Source organism: Cnephaeus nilssonii (genome assembly GCF_951640355.1).
Source record: "Cnephaeus nilssonii genome assembly, chromosome: 15".
NCBI lineage: Eukaryota > Metazoa > Chordata > Mammalia > Chiroptera > Vespertilionidae > Cnephaeus > Cnephaeus nilssonii.
Window position 1 is genome coordinate 58,059,677 of NC_137086.1, and position 14,593 is coordinate 58,074,269.

The 14,593-nt window shown below is 48.7% G+C and overlaps 1 protein-coding gene across 1 annotated transcript in view; it reads left to right on the forward strand.

Moving 5' to 3' along the window:
* Nucleotides 1-14,593, forward strand: part of ACOXL (acyl-CoA oxidase like) — a gene marked incomplete at both ends in the record, with an annotated part of 252,564 nt that overhangs the window by 27,223 nt on the left and 210,748 nt on the right. Inside the window, 1 exon segment of the mRNA XM_079792227.1 lies at nt 1,265-1,397. Coding sequence (XP_079648353.1) covers nt 1,265-1,397 — 133 coding nt within the window.

A 14,593-nucleotide genomic window follows, 5' to 3' on the forward strand; every position in this document is an offset into this window, starting at 1 on the left:
TTAGCAAACTTTTATGCTTAAAAAAAAAGACGATTCACAGAATGGGAGAAAATATTTGAAGATTATGTATGTCATAAGGCTCTACTATCCAGAATATAAATGGAATTTTTATAGTCCCACAATGAAAAAGATGTATGACCCAATTAAAAAATGGGCAAAAATCCAAATAGGTACTTCTCCAAAGAAAATATACAAATGGCCAATAAGCACATGAAAAGATGCTGAACATCATTGTTGTTAGAGAAATGCCAATGAAATCACATTGAATTGCCACTTCACATCCACTCTAGTCTCTCTAATAAAAGAGACAGATGATAACAAGTGTTGGCAAGGAGTTGGAGAAATCAGAACCCTCATACATTGCTGGTGGGATGTAAGGTGGTTTTGCTGATTTAGAAAATACTGGCAGTTCTTCAAAATTTTAAAGGTTTCATATGACCCAGCAATTTTACTCCTGGGTACATATGAAAACACTGTCCACACGGGAATTGGAATCATCTGTCCACATAATAACTTGTACACAAATGTTCATAGCATAATTATTCATAACAGCCAAGAACGTAGAAACAACACAAATAACTATAAACTGGTGAATGAGTAGACAAAATATGGTAGGTCCATGCAATGGAATATCATTTTGGCCATAAAAAAGAATGAAGTATTTATATACATACTACAACATACATGGAAATTGAAAACAGTATGCTAAGTGAAAGAAGCAGACACAAAGCCACAAGTTGTAGGATTCTGTTTACATGAAATTTCCAGAATAGACAAATGCCTAGAGATAGAAAGTAGATCAAGGTTGTTGGGACCTGAAGGGTGGGGAGTATGGTATGGGGTTTCTTTTTGGGGTGATGAAATGTTTTGGAATTAGATAGTGACAATGGTTGTACAACTTTGTGAATATACTAAAAACCATTGAATTGCACCCTTTAAAAGCGGGGGAGAGGGTTATGGTGTGGATTATATCGCAACAACTTATGGATGGTGTTCACACTCAGGCTCTGGTGTTGGGTTGATGATAGCTGCCCTCATGCCTGTCTTTGTCAGGGCCACTGCCGAGCCCGAAAACCTGCTTTTCCTTGTCAGCATCTCCTGGGGAGGCACCTGCCCTGCGGTCTCCTGAGGGAGGTTGCAGGATGTGAGGCCGTGAGACTTGCCCTGTGGGCAGGTGGGAGCTGCCTGACCCCCTTGCTGGGGGTGCCATGTTCTTCTCCTTTGTTAACCCACCTCTCTTTCCACTGCCTCTCCCCCACCACAGGTTTGGGTCCGTGCCCCCAGATGGGCAGCACCATTCCCCTATTAAGAACAAGAGTGGGAGATTCAACGCGATGCTGGAAGCACTGACCCCTTCGAGATTAGCGGTGACTTTCCAGGCTATCGGCGCCATGAAGGTAGCTGACGCTCATTTAACTTACCTCACTGTTCATTCTCTGCATGTCCCGGGGGTGATAATTCCTGGAGCTGAGCTTCCTGAGCCACAGTTGGTGTAAGATGGCCGGTCACTAGGTAGAGACCAAGAGTGCCAGTTGGCCACACGGAACATTCCCGCACACTATTTCCACAGGGTCTGCCGTTCATCTGCAGCCAGCTGTATGTTGCCAGTCATGGTGCGGTGACATTGCACTGTGGCAGGAGAGCCACAGACTGTGTCTCTGGGAGCAGGGCTGGTTCAGAACAAGCATGTCTGCTGAGAAGCAGCCGGAGCTGCCCCGTGGGTGAGGCTGGCAGGACTCGGCTGAGTCCACAGGGCCACGTGGGGTGTGGCATCAGCACTGCCAGCTGGAGTCCGGGAGGTCAGGCCTGCAGAGGCCTTTTCTGCCTCCCCTTCCCCAACTCTTCCATATATTGGTTTGGAAAGAGTGGCCAGGAGAGAAAGTTCTGGAAGGCCCCCCCCCCCCGCCCTCAGGACTCAGCACTGTGTTCTCTGAGCCCTCTCTGTCGCTTTGCATGAGGGAAAAGCCTGCTTCGAGCTCCCCTGAGCTTGGTGAAGCTGGAAGAAAATGAAGATGCCCATGGATACACATTGGTGGCTTGATCCAACATTGCCATCAACAAGGAATACATTTCATTCACCTGATTCCAGGCCTGACATCAGCACACAGTCGTCTGAATAGTAGGAAGATTCTTCCTTCATCACTTCTCCCAGGTCTGTCCCGTTCACAGGAAGCTTGCCAGACACCAGTTCTGTGTGGCGCCCTTCCCACCAGCAGGCACAGCTGTGACGCTGAAAACGTGCTCAGTGCCGAGCCTGCGACTGACGCCCACTTGGGGCGCTGCCCCTGCGCCTGTGTTTCTGTGGCTCTTGAAGGGGGTGAGCGGATGTGCAGCTCTGAGGTCCCGTGTGGGGAGTGGCTCAGCTGCTCCCCTGGGTTGAACTGTCGGGGGATGAACGAGGCCCCAGAGAAGCTTGTCATGTAGGCACAGGGTGAGGCCAGGGCGCCCACGGGCGTCAAATGCTGAGGAAACCAACTTCGTGTCTGTGATAGAAGCCATTTCAGGACTCCAGAGAGAGGCAAAGGGAGAGAAGCCAGATGAGCCCGTGATGATGGGACAGAAGTCTGCACAGGAGCCCTCTGTCCCAGTGGCCTCCCAGCAAAGAGCTGATGTGACATATCCCAGGTCTGGAGCAGGGGCGTGGGTGCAGGGAGGGGAGACAGAATGGGTGATTTTTAAAAGGCAGCATTCTCCAGGCTCTGGGACATCATTGAGGGGCCAGCCCCTGCCGACCCCAGAGGCTCTTGCAGGGCCACACTGCCATCAATTCCTTGTTGGGCGTCTGACACACGTGCTTCATTCCCGGCAGAGTGGAGGCCTTCTCCCGATCGTGGGCTCTGAAGCCAGATACCCTGGGCTCCAATCTCAGCCAGGACGTGACCAGCAGTAGGTTCATGGGCCAGTCAGCAGCTCTCTCGGCCTCAGTTTCTCCTTCTGTAAAATGGGCTTTCCACTAATGTGAGGCATGAGTGAGGGGGTGCTGTGTTGGTGTAGAGCAAGAGCTCAGTGCTCTTACCCAAGTGGCACTGGTGCTGCTGGTGCTGCTGCTGCTGTTACTGGGCAGATTGGACTTGCCTGTAGGGAAGAACTACATGGTCTTTTCCAGGAAACAAATGCCTGGATCCTGGCCTCCAGGTGTGAGGCGGTCTGATGCGTTTACAGAGGTGCATGGTGTCTCAGATTCTTGGGTGTCTGAAGCAACAGTGACCCCCGCCCCCCTCCCCCACTGTCACCTGCCCTGCCCAGGAGGTGGATTTGCCAAGTGATGGGAGACCCCTGGCAGAGCTTGGCAGGCCTGGGCTCTGCTCGCTCGGCCGTGATGGACAGCAACCCTGGCCACTGTGACCTCATCGCCAGCGTCTGGGAGGATGATCTCACCAGCCCTCTTGGCAGCTCCTCCTCTCCTGTGGCTCAAACATATGACAGATGTTCTCTGGGCTGAAACCTGAGCCGGTCCTGCTCGTTCTGCTCGCACTGATGAGTGAGAAAATGGATCCCTTTCTCGGACGTGCATTCCTTGTGTATTAGAAAACTGTCACCGCGGCTCCCCACAGTGACACTCATTCAAGGCTGAGCATACAGGGTCCTTTTAAACTTTGCCCAGATGTCTTACTTTTCATGGTTATCTCTCATTTCCATAACCTTTCTCAGTACTTTCAGATTTCTCTTAAAGGCTTGCCATAATAGCCGTCCTCTCATTTATGTCCAAAATGCCATGTCAAATTAAATGATTAGCAGGAACAAAAGGACCAGGAAACTAAGATGTTTGGCAAGGGTGGAGGTGGTGCGAGTGGAGAGGCTGGGCGTCCCTTTCCCAAGGAGGAAGGAGACTGGGAAGTCACCCTGAGTTTGGAGGCTGAAGTAGAGGGAGTGTGAAATGTCAATGAAGGTAGCCTGTTGTTTTTTCTGAGGAGTCTCCCTAATCTTTTATGTTATTATTTTAATCCTCACCTGAGGATATGTTTTATTGATTTTAGAGAGAAGAAGGGAGAGGGAGAGAGGGAGGGAAAAACATGGATTGGTTGCCTCCTGCCCGCACCCCCACTGGGGCCAGGGATGGAACTTGCAACCCAGGTACGTGCCCTTGACCTGGAATTGAACCCGAGACCTTTTGGTGTGAGGGCGATGCTCTAACCACTGAGCACCCAGCAAGATTCTTGGCAGAGGCAAGTACATGTTCTTGTGCCCTTCACCCCAACCCTCATTCACTCCCATAGTGACTGGGAAGAAAAGAAGGATGTTGTTACCTCTTTCTTCCAATGCTACGCAGCCCCTGGCCCAGAACAACAGGCCTTCTTCTCCCTTCCTCTCTATGGTCCTGCCCCAGGCACTACCCTTCCTGTCGGCTTCACATACACATGCTCGCTCACGTGCTCTGTGAGGAGGCCCGTGGTTGCCAAAGTCTGTCGGGTGCAGGTGGGATCAAGGCGCTGGTGATGTGGGGGTGCTGCCTGGGGGTGTGCACCTCATGTAGTGCACTGGTGACACGTGGGGCATCCTGCAGGGTCCACATGTTGAGTAAGGTCAGGACTGCCTCTAGGCAGGTGGGGTGTGGGAGGCGGGAACCCCCCTCTGGTGCGGGGCCCAGGGCCTGAGCAGACGATGTCCACCCGGGCGGCTGCCAGAAAGCACTGTTTCTGCTCCTCTCATTTCTTTGAGGGAGATGATCAGCTGGATCTTTCTTGTCTCACCAGCTTTTGGCAAGTCTGTCACCTGCCTGGTGAGATCATGGTGGTGTGGAGAGGCTCAAATCCCTCTGGGGCTGAACGGTCGGCCAGGGGAACCTGGGGGGCAGCAGGAAGGGTCTTCGGGCCTCCCAGGGTATGGTCCGCCAGGCAGAGGACAGATGCTGGGAGTTCAGGTGACTGTTCTGTCAGGTGAGGCCACCACTCCCAGCTGTGGGCAGGAAGGAGACCTCACCAGGGACAGGCTCAGGGCCTGCTGCTGTGGGTGGTGGGACACTAGGGTGGAGTGGGCCTGGGGATAATTTCAATTTCTCTGAGCTTTAGTTTTCTCATTGGTAAAAATGAGGCAAAAATAGTCATCTCATGGAAACATTGTGAAAATTCAATAAGTTAACGTATCTCTTTAGCAGCACTATTATGAGCAGATATTTATTGGGCCCTTACTATAAGCCATTCCTGTGATAAGTGCTTTACAGATGTTAACTCATTTCTATTGGTATACCCATGCACCTTATATCTGGGGGAAACCGAGGCATGAAAAATAAAAGAATTTGCCTGAGATGGGCACAGAATATGTGGCCTTTGACCCTGGTTAAGGGAGTAGATGGCCCCATGTTGTGTAGATAAGATTGACATGTAGATATTATTGAAAGATGGGATAGAGTTAAGTAGGAACAGAGGCAACCTGTCCAGCACATGTGTGCCTGAGCTGCGAATTACCTGAGTTACAACTTTGGGTCATGGAGGCTGAGAGCCAGCCAGTGAGCCCGGGGCAGGAAGCACCTCACGTGGCATTCACCAGGACTGCAGCTGGTAGGAGCGATGCTCCTCCTCACCACCTTGCCCCAGTGCCCAGTGCCGGGCCAGTTCCCAGGGAAGGGGCCCAGGAGGTGTGGTTCTGGTGTCACAAGTGGGATCAGCATGCATGAAAACAGATGGCATGTGTGCCTGCTCTGGACTCCACAGCGAGGTCACGACTGGCAAGGACTTTGGAAGCAGCCTATCTGGATTTGCATCCTGCCTCTGCATGGCCCAGGCTAGTGATTGAACCTCCTCAGACCTCTGAACATACTGACAGCACTCCCTCATGGAGCTGTCGGAGGACCCGAGAGAGTCAGTACCTGTGCCTGCCTGTACTAAGTCATGTATTCATGTAGGCAGTCATTGTCATTACAAGGTATGTGGGCCTTTATATAATGACGTTCAGGTATACGGAGGTTATGAGGATAAACAGTGTTTACAACACATACTCACTTCTCGATGGTGGTAGCTGCTTGGAGCTGGGGGTGGAGAATTGGGAGACTGAGTCTGGATGCAGCTGAAAAGTGGCCATGGCCATGGTCAGCTGTGTGTGGGGGATGGGATGGGAGCAGTGGAGCCTATGCCATGTGGTTTTTCTCCTGGGGTTCATTGAAGGACACGTGGTCATGAGAGAAGAGACTGAACGACCATCTTTTTGAGTCATAAAGAGAGCAGTATGTCAGATGGTGGGCAACTTTTCCCACCTGTGGGGCTGAAGGGAGAGCAAAGGGAAGACACTGGTTCAGCTGGGATACTCAGAACTTGTGGTAGACACACGGCCTTCCTGACAGTGAGCATTGTTGGACATGAGTAAAGGGTCTGTGGGAGGTGGTAGAGTCCATTTTTTTAAGAGAATCCTTGGATGACCTTTCTAAGATCATCTGATCGTACGGGTCCATGGAGAGTTAGAATAATAAGGAAGAGGAGGTTGGGGCATCTGAGTGTGCTTCTGAGTCAGAGGTGGCCTTAAATGACACAGGTGGTGCAGTAACTCGGGCCTGCACTGCGTTGGGCGAGGCTGCGTGTCTCTGCTGCCCTCTGGTCTTGCTTTGCAACTTCGCCATCACCCGGCTCAGACACATCCCCAGAGATGTCCCAACATCAGTGCTCTCCCCCTGGTCTCTGGCCCGTGCATCTGGCTTTGCAGTGCTGTCTGTGTGCTTCTGTCACTGGTTGGGAAAGGGGATGGCCAGCTCATGGCAGAGTGTGCCATTCTACCTGCCTTGATGACCACAAACCTTTCTCTGAGTTGAAGCTCACTCAGTCCCCTAAATTAATAACCTCAGTTTCTGTGGCTTCCCTGATAAAACTATCAGGGGTTTGTTTAATTCTTGCTAGGAAATCACCTACTTTTATTTTCTTTTGCAATCATTTTATGTTCATTTCTTCTTGTCATTTAGATTGATGTCATTTTTGTTGTTAATGAGGATATTTTTTTCCATTGATTTTAATATTTTTATTTTAATGTTTTTATTGATTTCAGAGAGAAAGGGAGAGGAAGAGAGAAATAGAAACATCAACAATGAGAGAAAATCATTGTCGGCTGCCTCCTTTATGTTCCCTATTGGGGATCAAGCCTGCAACCTGGACATATGCCTTGACCGGGAATCTAACTGTGACCTGTTGGTTCATAGGTCGACATTCAACCACTGAGCCATGCTGGTCAAGCTTTATTTATTTTTAGAGAGAGTGGAAGGGAAGAAGGGAGGGGGAGGGGGAGAGAAAGAGAAAAACATTGATTAGAGAGAGACATATTGATTGGTTGCTTTCTGCACTTGCCCCAACCAGGGTCAGGGATCGACTCTGCAACCCAGGTATGTGACCTTGACCAGGAGTCAAACCTGAAACCCTCTGTTTGTGGGCTGATGCTCTAATCACTGAGAAACACCTGCCAGGGCTAGATTTATCTCACTTTTATGATTATTAACAGAACATTTAGTGAGCAGAGTTCATGTCTTTTTTTTTGAGTTCAAGTCTCAGTGCAGGGCCCAATAGAGCACTAAATATCATGGAAGTATTTTTACTCTTCCATCCACCCATCTACCCATCCACCAATCCACCTACCCATCCACTCTCCCATTTATCCACCCATCCACCACCCATCTATCCACCACCCATTGATCAACCTATCCACCCACCCACCCATCTACCCATCCCACTACAAAGACTGAATGTAACGATGAAAGTTCTAGAGAAAAGCAGTTACCTATGTGATGAGCACCATATTTTAGAAGAACTCCCAGGCAGGTGTGTGTAAGGAGAAGCCGGAGGCACCCCGTCCTCCAGAGCCTGACCCCTCCAGTAGCCAGTGCTGGAAAACCAGCATCTCCACAGCACCTCGTACACACCAGGGCTCAGTGGGAGCCTGAGTTGCGTGGGGTTGGATAGAAACGAAAACACTCTGATAATGAGCACAGTGAGGCCTCTGCCCTTTAAATAGAGGGCACAGTGGAGGGTGGAGTGAGGGAGAGTGTGGATCCGCAGAGTAGTGTGTTGAGAACGTATGAAGTCAAGTGTGTGCGTCATGGAGATCGATGACGTAAAGACTGATGTTTATTCTGCTGATACTTGTGAGGAAGCCGGTCAGCGGTTCTCATGGAGGTTTGTCCTGTGTCAGGTGCATGTTTGTCTTTTTAGACGCATTATGTGTGCTTTGCTCATGTCCTTCTACTTGGGTTGACATTCTTTCCTTGGTGTTCACACACACACACACACACACACACACACACACACACACACGTGTGCATGCGGACAAGGGGAGCAGAGCAGCAGGATTTTGCTCGGAGGCTGGGGAAGTCTAGGCAGTGAAGGCTTTGGCCTGGATGACCCTCAGAGGGGCCATCTCTGTGAGGTGCATACAGTTTCCAGTTTCTGGTGCAGAAACGGGGTTGACCACCAGAGGGTAGCAAATACCAATAATGACTCGCAGATTATTTTTCTTCACACTTTCCTCTGTTAAGGAGTAGCGAGGATTTTGTTGTTCATATCAGGGTAGCTTCGTATCAGCTGTGAGTGCAGATTTTGCCCAGTGGTCAATCTAAGGAGAACAGGGGTGCATTAGCTGGGTATTGTCTGGTTCAAGGCTGACTGTGAACAGGGTACAATTGATTCACAAATGTCTTACAGACGTGTTTGCTGCATTATTGGTGGGTGTGAAATGGTTAAGTATTTTTGTGTGTGGTGTTTCCATGGCAGTTACGTACATTTTCAACAACTGCAGTTTAAACGTTTATTTTTAAAAAGATAGTCTGTTGCCTTGTTCTCCAAAGACCAGAGAGCTCAAGACCCAGTGCAACCGCAGATAACCATTTGTAATGTACCTTTCACATGCTGTGACTATTTGAAATGGAGATTTGAAAAAATCCCCAATGTGAATTTACCTCAAGTCCATGAGCACGTGCTTCAACAGGACCTGGGCAGTGAGCAGAGATGGCTAGAGGAGGGGTGTGTGCCCACCAGGGGCTCATGGCGTGTCCAGTGTCAGATGTTTCAGTCCCACGGGGGGTTCCTGGGTGAGGAAACCTCCGGGGTGATGCTGGCACGAGGGGTGGTGGTGGTATGAAGAGGAATCCTATATAATAAAACCTTAATATGCAAATTGACCGAAAGGTGGAATGACCAGTTGCTGTGACACACACTGACCACCAGGGGGCAGACGCTCAATGCAGGAGCTGCCTCCTGGTGGTCAGTGCACTCCCCCTGTGGGAGCGCTGCTCAGTCAGAAGCCGGGCTCTGGGCTGGCGAGCACAGTGGTGGTGGTGGGAGCTTCTACTGCCTTTGCTGCAGGCAGGCAGTAAGGAGCAAAGGTTCCCGGACTGCGAAAGGGATGTCCCACTGCCAGATTAAGCCCGCTCCTAGCAGGCAGACGTCCCCCGAGGGGTCCCGGACTGCGAGAGAGCGCAGGCCTTCAAGAGAACGCAGGCCGAGCTGAGGGACCCACCCCCCCAGTGCACAAAATTTCATGCACTGGGCCTCTGGTGCTTCATAAGGAGAGATTCCTGGAGTTTTCATTGTTGGAAGGGAGATTACAGCCCAGTGCACATCTTTTATGGAAACTTCCTGAAGGAGGCCTCCAGGTCTCTCTGGCACAGGGACCTGGGAGTTGGCGTCCAGTCCTTCCCCCTTGAATGAAGTATTGCGGTCATGTTTGCAGACGGACGGCCCGAGAGCACGTGTATGCAGAGCAGCTCTGTGCTGTAGAAGAGGAAAGTCTTGGGGATCCCCCTCCCATTTGATGTGGCCCAGGAATGTTCAATGTCTGAAACTGTGATGGCACTTAAAGGAACAGAGCTCCCTTCATCTAAGTCATCAGCACGTGAGCAGGGCTTGTGGGCAACTCGTCTCTCAGACCCGGGGTGGTGGATGTGCTGCTGCGAGGGAGGCAGTGATGCTGCTGCCAGAGTTGCTGTGGGCTGGGTCCTGGGCAGGGAGAAGGCTGCCAGGCTGAGCCGTGGGGCTTCTTCTCTCCTCGGGAACCCTGCTGCGTGCCTTTGGGGCGTGTTGTGTGTGCAGAAGGTCAGATGAGGATGATTAATGGTCGGTTGCTGTCCTTAGGAGCTTTCGACCTGAAACTTGATATTCCACATAGCGCAGGCGCTTGTACAGGTCCCCGCCCCCTCCCTCTCTCCTCATTTTGTTACTCCGTTCCTTTGCCCTGCAGATGAATCGGTCCCTTAGTAGTTTCCCCAAGAGAAAGGCAGTGGCTCAAACCACAGCCAATACATAACTGACTTGTACTGAATGTATAGGGTCATGTTCTGAGCATTTTACACATCCTTCCTTTTTTATTTCTTTTTACTTATTTTATTAAAATGTTTTTTAGCCCTAGCTGGTCTGGCTCAGTGGATAGAGCATTGGACTGTGGACTGAAGAGTCCTAGGTTCGATCCTGGTCAAGGGCATATGCCCGGGGTTGTGGGTTCGATCCCCAGTAGGGGGCGTGCAGGAGGCAGCCGATCAATGATTCTCTCACATCATTGATGTTTCTCTCTCTCTCTCCCTCTCCTTCTCTGAAATCAATAAAAAAATATTAAAACAACAACAAAACCCCAAAATATTTTTAAAAAATTGTTTTTTTAGTGATTTGAGAGATGGAGGGAGGGAAGGAGCGAGAGAGAGAAAAAGGGGGAGAGAGACAGAGACCGATTTGTTGTTCCACTTATTTATGCATTCATTGGTTGCCTTCTGTATGTGCCTGACCGGGGATCAAACCTGCAACCTTAGCATATTGGGACAATGCTCTAACCAACTGAGATACCCATCATGACTCTTTTAATCATCATAACAGCCTGTGACACGGGTGCTGTCATGATTCCCATTTCAAGATGAGAAAATTGATATATAGGAAGAGGTAATGGCACAGAGTCCTGGGCCTCACAGCGCGCTGGCCAGTCCCGGGTCCACCACTGGCACTGCTTCTGTAATTCTCAACTTAGTGGCTCTCTGAGTCTGGCTTAAACCCTGCTCACTGCACTCCTGGGCCACTTTGGCGCACGATTGTATTTGCTTTGGTTAACCAACCCAAACCAAATCAAGCCAAACCAAACCAAAGATTGAAAAAGTTTGTCTACATTTAAAAATATGGATATTCCACCCAAACTGGGATTTGGCAGATGCCAAATGGTTAGCCGCTAGGCCAGGAGACAGGCTTCCTTCCCCTCTGTGACCTGGGGCCCGATTTATTTTTTAGTGGCACCGCCGGCTTTGATAGCTGTGGGTCACTGTGGTCCTGAGCATCCATGTGCTGGGAGCAGGGGGTCAGGGGAAATGGGATTGTCCAGCCTTTATATTCAATGTCCTTTTATGAGAAAAGGTTCATTTTATGATGAACATGCATTAAGTGTGCTTAATTTTGAGCTTACTCCAATGGAATAATTTTGAACCTTTTTGCCCACCACAAAAAAATATAATAAACCAAAAAAGTTCACACTTCTTTAAACTTAAAACAACCTAAACTGGATTGTTTAAATTTGTCTCTACATGTCCCTTATAGGCACTAAAAAGAGAAGCAAAATGATAGTTAGTGGAATATTTGTGTATTACAACTCTCCTATTTACCAAGTCTAGAGATTTCCACATTTCTGCTATGAGAGATAAGAGTTAAGTTCATTTAAGTGACACCTCATTTTTCTCTCCTCTTTCAGTCCCCCCCCCCTCATAATTTTTTATTATTACATTATTATTTTAATTCTCCAAAGAATTGTCACAGTACCTGTAAATACTCTTACACCTCCATTTCTTACCTAAACATCCCTTGATCCTTTCCATCTGCTCCCACCTGTGTAGACTGGACCACTGACTTTTCTATCACCAAGGCTGAGGCACTGACATCTTATTCTGTAAACACAGTCTAACTTGGACTGCAGGTTACACTGTTGTGGCCAGGGCTCTGAAGCATTGTTCACTGTAGAACCATGTTTTCAATGAGGATTCTATTTTCTTCCTACAGGTCCAATGTCACAACAGCTTTACAATTTGAAGAACAAGGTCAAATGGAACCACTTCTCACACTCTATAAATTATTTAAAATCACATCACATTTTTCTTTGCTTGGTATTTAGATCATTGTGCTTTTGGTTCCCCTACAGTTACCAACTACCTTCGTTTTCTTGTTGGGAGCAGAAGCAAATGTCTTTATGCCCACATCACCATATCAGTAATGTCTTCTAGCTTCTTGCTCATTTTGTCTCTTGCATGGAATCATCCATAATTCTCCTTGAAGATCTTGTGGAGCCCACTCATTTCTTATTTTAATTTTGATCTATTGTTTTTGAGCCTGATGTACAGCAGTCATCATCCAAGTACTTTCCCACTGGATTTCTGGGAGTAGTTCAACTTTTTCTTCTATCCCATATTGTTCCTTTGCATGGGTTCTCTCTGGTTTTGCTATAGTTTATCCTTAAGCAATTTCCTCTGCAAGGTATATGTAGTCCTATTTTGATTCTTTGTATGTATGAAATGGTCTGTATTTTGCCCTCACATTTGATTGATAGTTCGGCTGAGACTTCTAAGGTGAACTTGTTTTCTAAGCATGAAGTTTGATAGTGAAAAGCCACATGTATGAGAGACCTGCATTTCATTTCTGTAAGCTGTCTGTCTTAGATTTGTGGAAGTTTATCAACATGTCTAGGTCTGGTATTTCATCTATCCTTCACGGCACTTAGTAGGTTCTTGCAATTTGAAAACTGGTATCTCCTTGCGTTCTGGATTTTTTTTTCCTACTAGTTCTTTGGTAATTCTGTTTTTCTCAGATCTCTGATTAGTTGGAAGTTGGAATTTTTGTCTTGATTGCTTTTAAAAATTTTCCTTATATTTCTCAACAGAATTTGCTTTATGTTCTGGACATTTTCCTGAGTATACATTTATATTTGCACAGTTATTTTTAATTTTCAAGAGTTCTTTCTCTTATCTATCCATTTTCTTTAGGAATTTTTTTTTTTTAGATACAATTGCTTCTATAATCTCTCTGTAGATAGCAACTGGAAATTGCTTTTCAGAATTCTGTTCTCTGAATCATCTAATTTTACCCGAGGGTTGGTTGGGGTTGATTAGAGGGATAGAGAGGGTTGGGGGTGTCGAGGGATTGCCAATATGAGGTTAGTCCTGTACCAAGGGCCACCAGGATTAGGTGAAGCCATTCAATGGAGTCCCCCAAAGACCTTACATGACTTTCGAAGGACAAGTAGAAATTGTTTGGCAAAGGCAGTGGGGAAGGACATTCTAGGCAGAGGGGAGACCATGTGTGAAGGCACGGAGGGATGAGCCGGTGCGGCCCACTGTGCATGAACAGAGGGCTGTCATGGCCAGAGCTTGATGGCTGCTCGAGGGGTCATGTGGTTTTCCACCACATTGACCAAGCTGGCAGGCCAGCCAACGCCATAACAGAAAAGGACTCATGAGCCGTGGGGAGACTGTGAAGGAAGGGTTACATGCAAGACAAGGATGTGATCAGATATGCATTTTAGACAGACTGTCATGTCTGGTAAGTAAAAGATAGAGGGGTGAAGTGTTGGCAACTGGGATGATGATAATGGTCCAAGGAAGACACGAGGCATAGCTGGTGTGGAACGGGTGGGGAAGAGAATATGGAGTGAGGTAGGGGACAGAATAGAGAGCATGTTGGTGTGGATTGGATGTGAGACACCAAGGATGACAGCAGATCTAGCTTTGGTGATTGATTATGTGGCTTGAATTCATCCATGGAGTTAAGAAGGGGGCACCTCCTCTGCCTCCATCAGTAGAGGTTTTCCTTGAAATAAACAACTGATTTCTCCACCCTTTACATAGTCTGCCATAGGGGCTGCGGAGTGAGCCACCTTGTTGGGAAGTTTGATAGCAAGACCTGGGGCCTCTGTAGACCTGCTCTCCTTCCTCCTCCTCCTCCAGCAGCAGGTATTAAGGACTGGCCCGGGGAAGGCTCCTTCTCCCAGGAGGCCTCCCTGGGCAGTGCTGCAGGACTGCATGGCAAGTGTGTCTAAGGTTAGCCCCTCTGTTCCTTCCCCCAGCCGTTTCCTCTAGCCGGGCTCGAATCACTAGAAAAGGTAATATTTTGGCCTGTGTCTGCTCTTGCCTGGTTTATTCTCAGTTTGTACAGAAGCCAGGTAGGAGGTGCCTCAAAACTCCAATAGAGGGACCATAGAAGGAGGGGATGTAGTTTACATTTAAAATGTGTGCTTGCTGCCAGGTACCCAGTGAGAAGCACAGTCCCCGGCCCTGTAGGATATGTGGCCTCACCACAATACAACACAGGGGTGGTGGTGGGGTGGGGGAGGGGGGTTCTGCCTACACTATAGGGAATGCCTCTGGGTCAAACTTGGCCTGGATTTGAAGAGGTTGCTAGAGCAGGAGAAGGTAAACTGAGGAACAGGCACATCCTGCCTGCAAAGTTGGCTCTGGGTGGGGAGGGCTTCTGTGGGAGCACCTTTATTTGCTGCTCAGCAGACTCAAGGGCAAGTAGGTGTAGCCCAGGGTCCCCAACTTCTGAAGCTACTCTTTGGGAATGGCACTTTCAAGAGAGCAGGACCTGTGTCTTCTGGGTCATTGTTGTCCTTGGAACTTAATTACCCACTTGTTAAACAGCTGGCTGGCTGGCTGGCTGGGTGGCTGGCT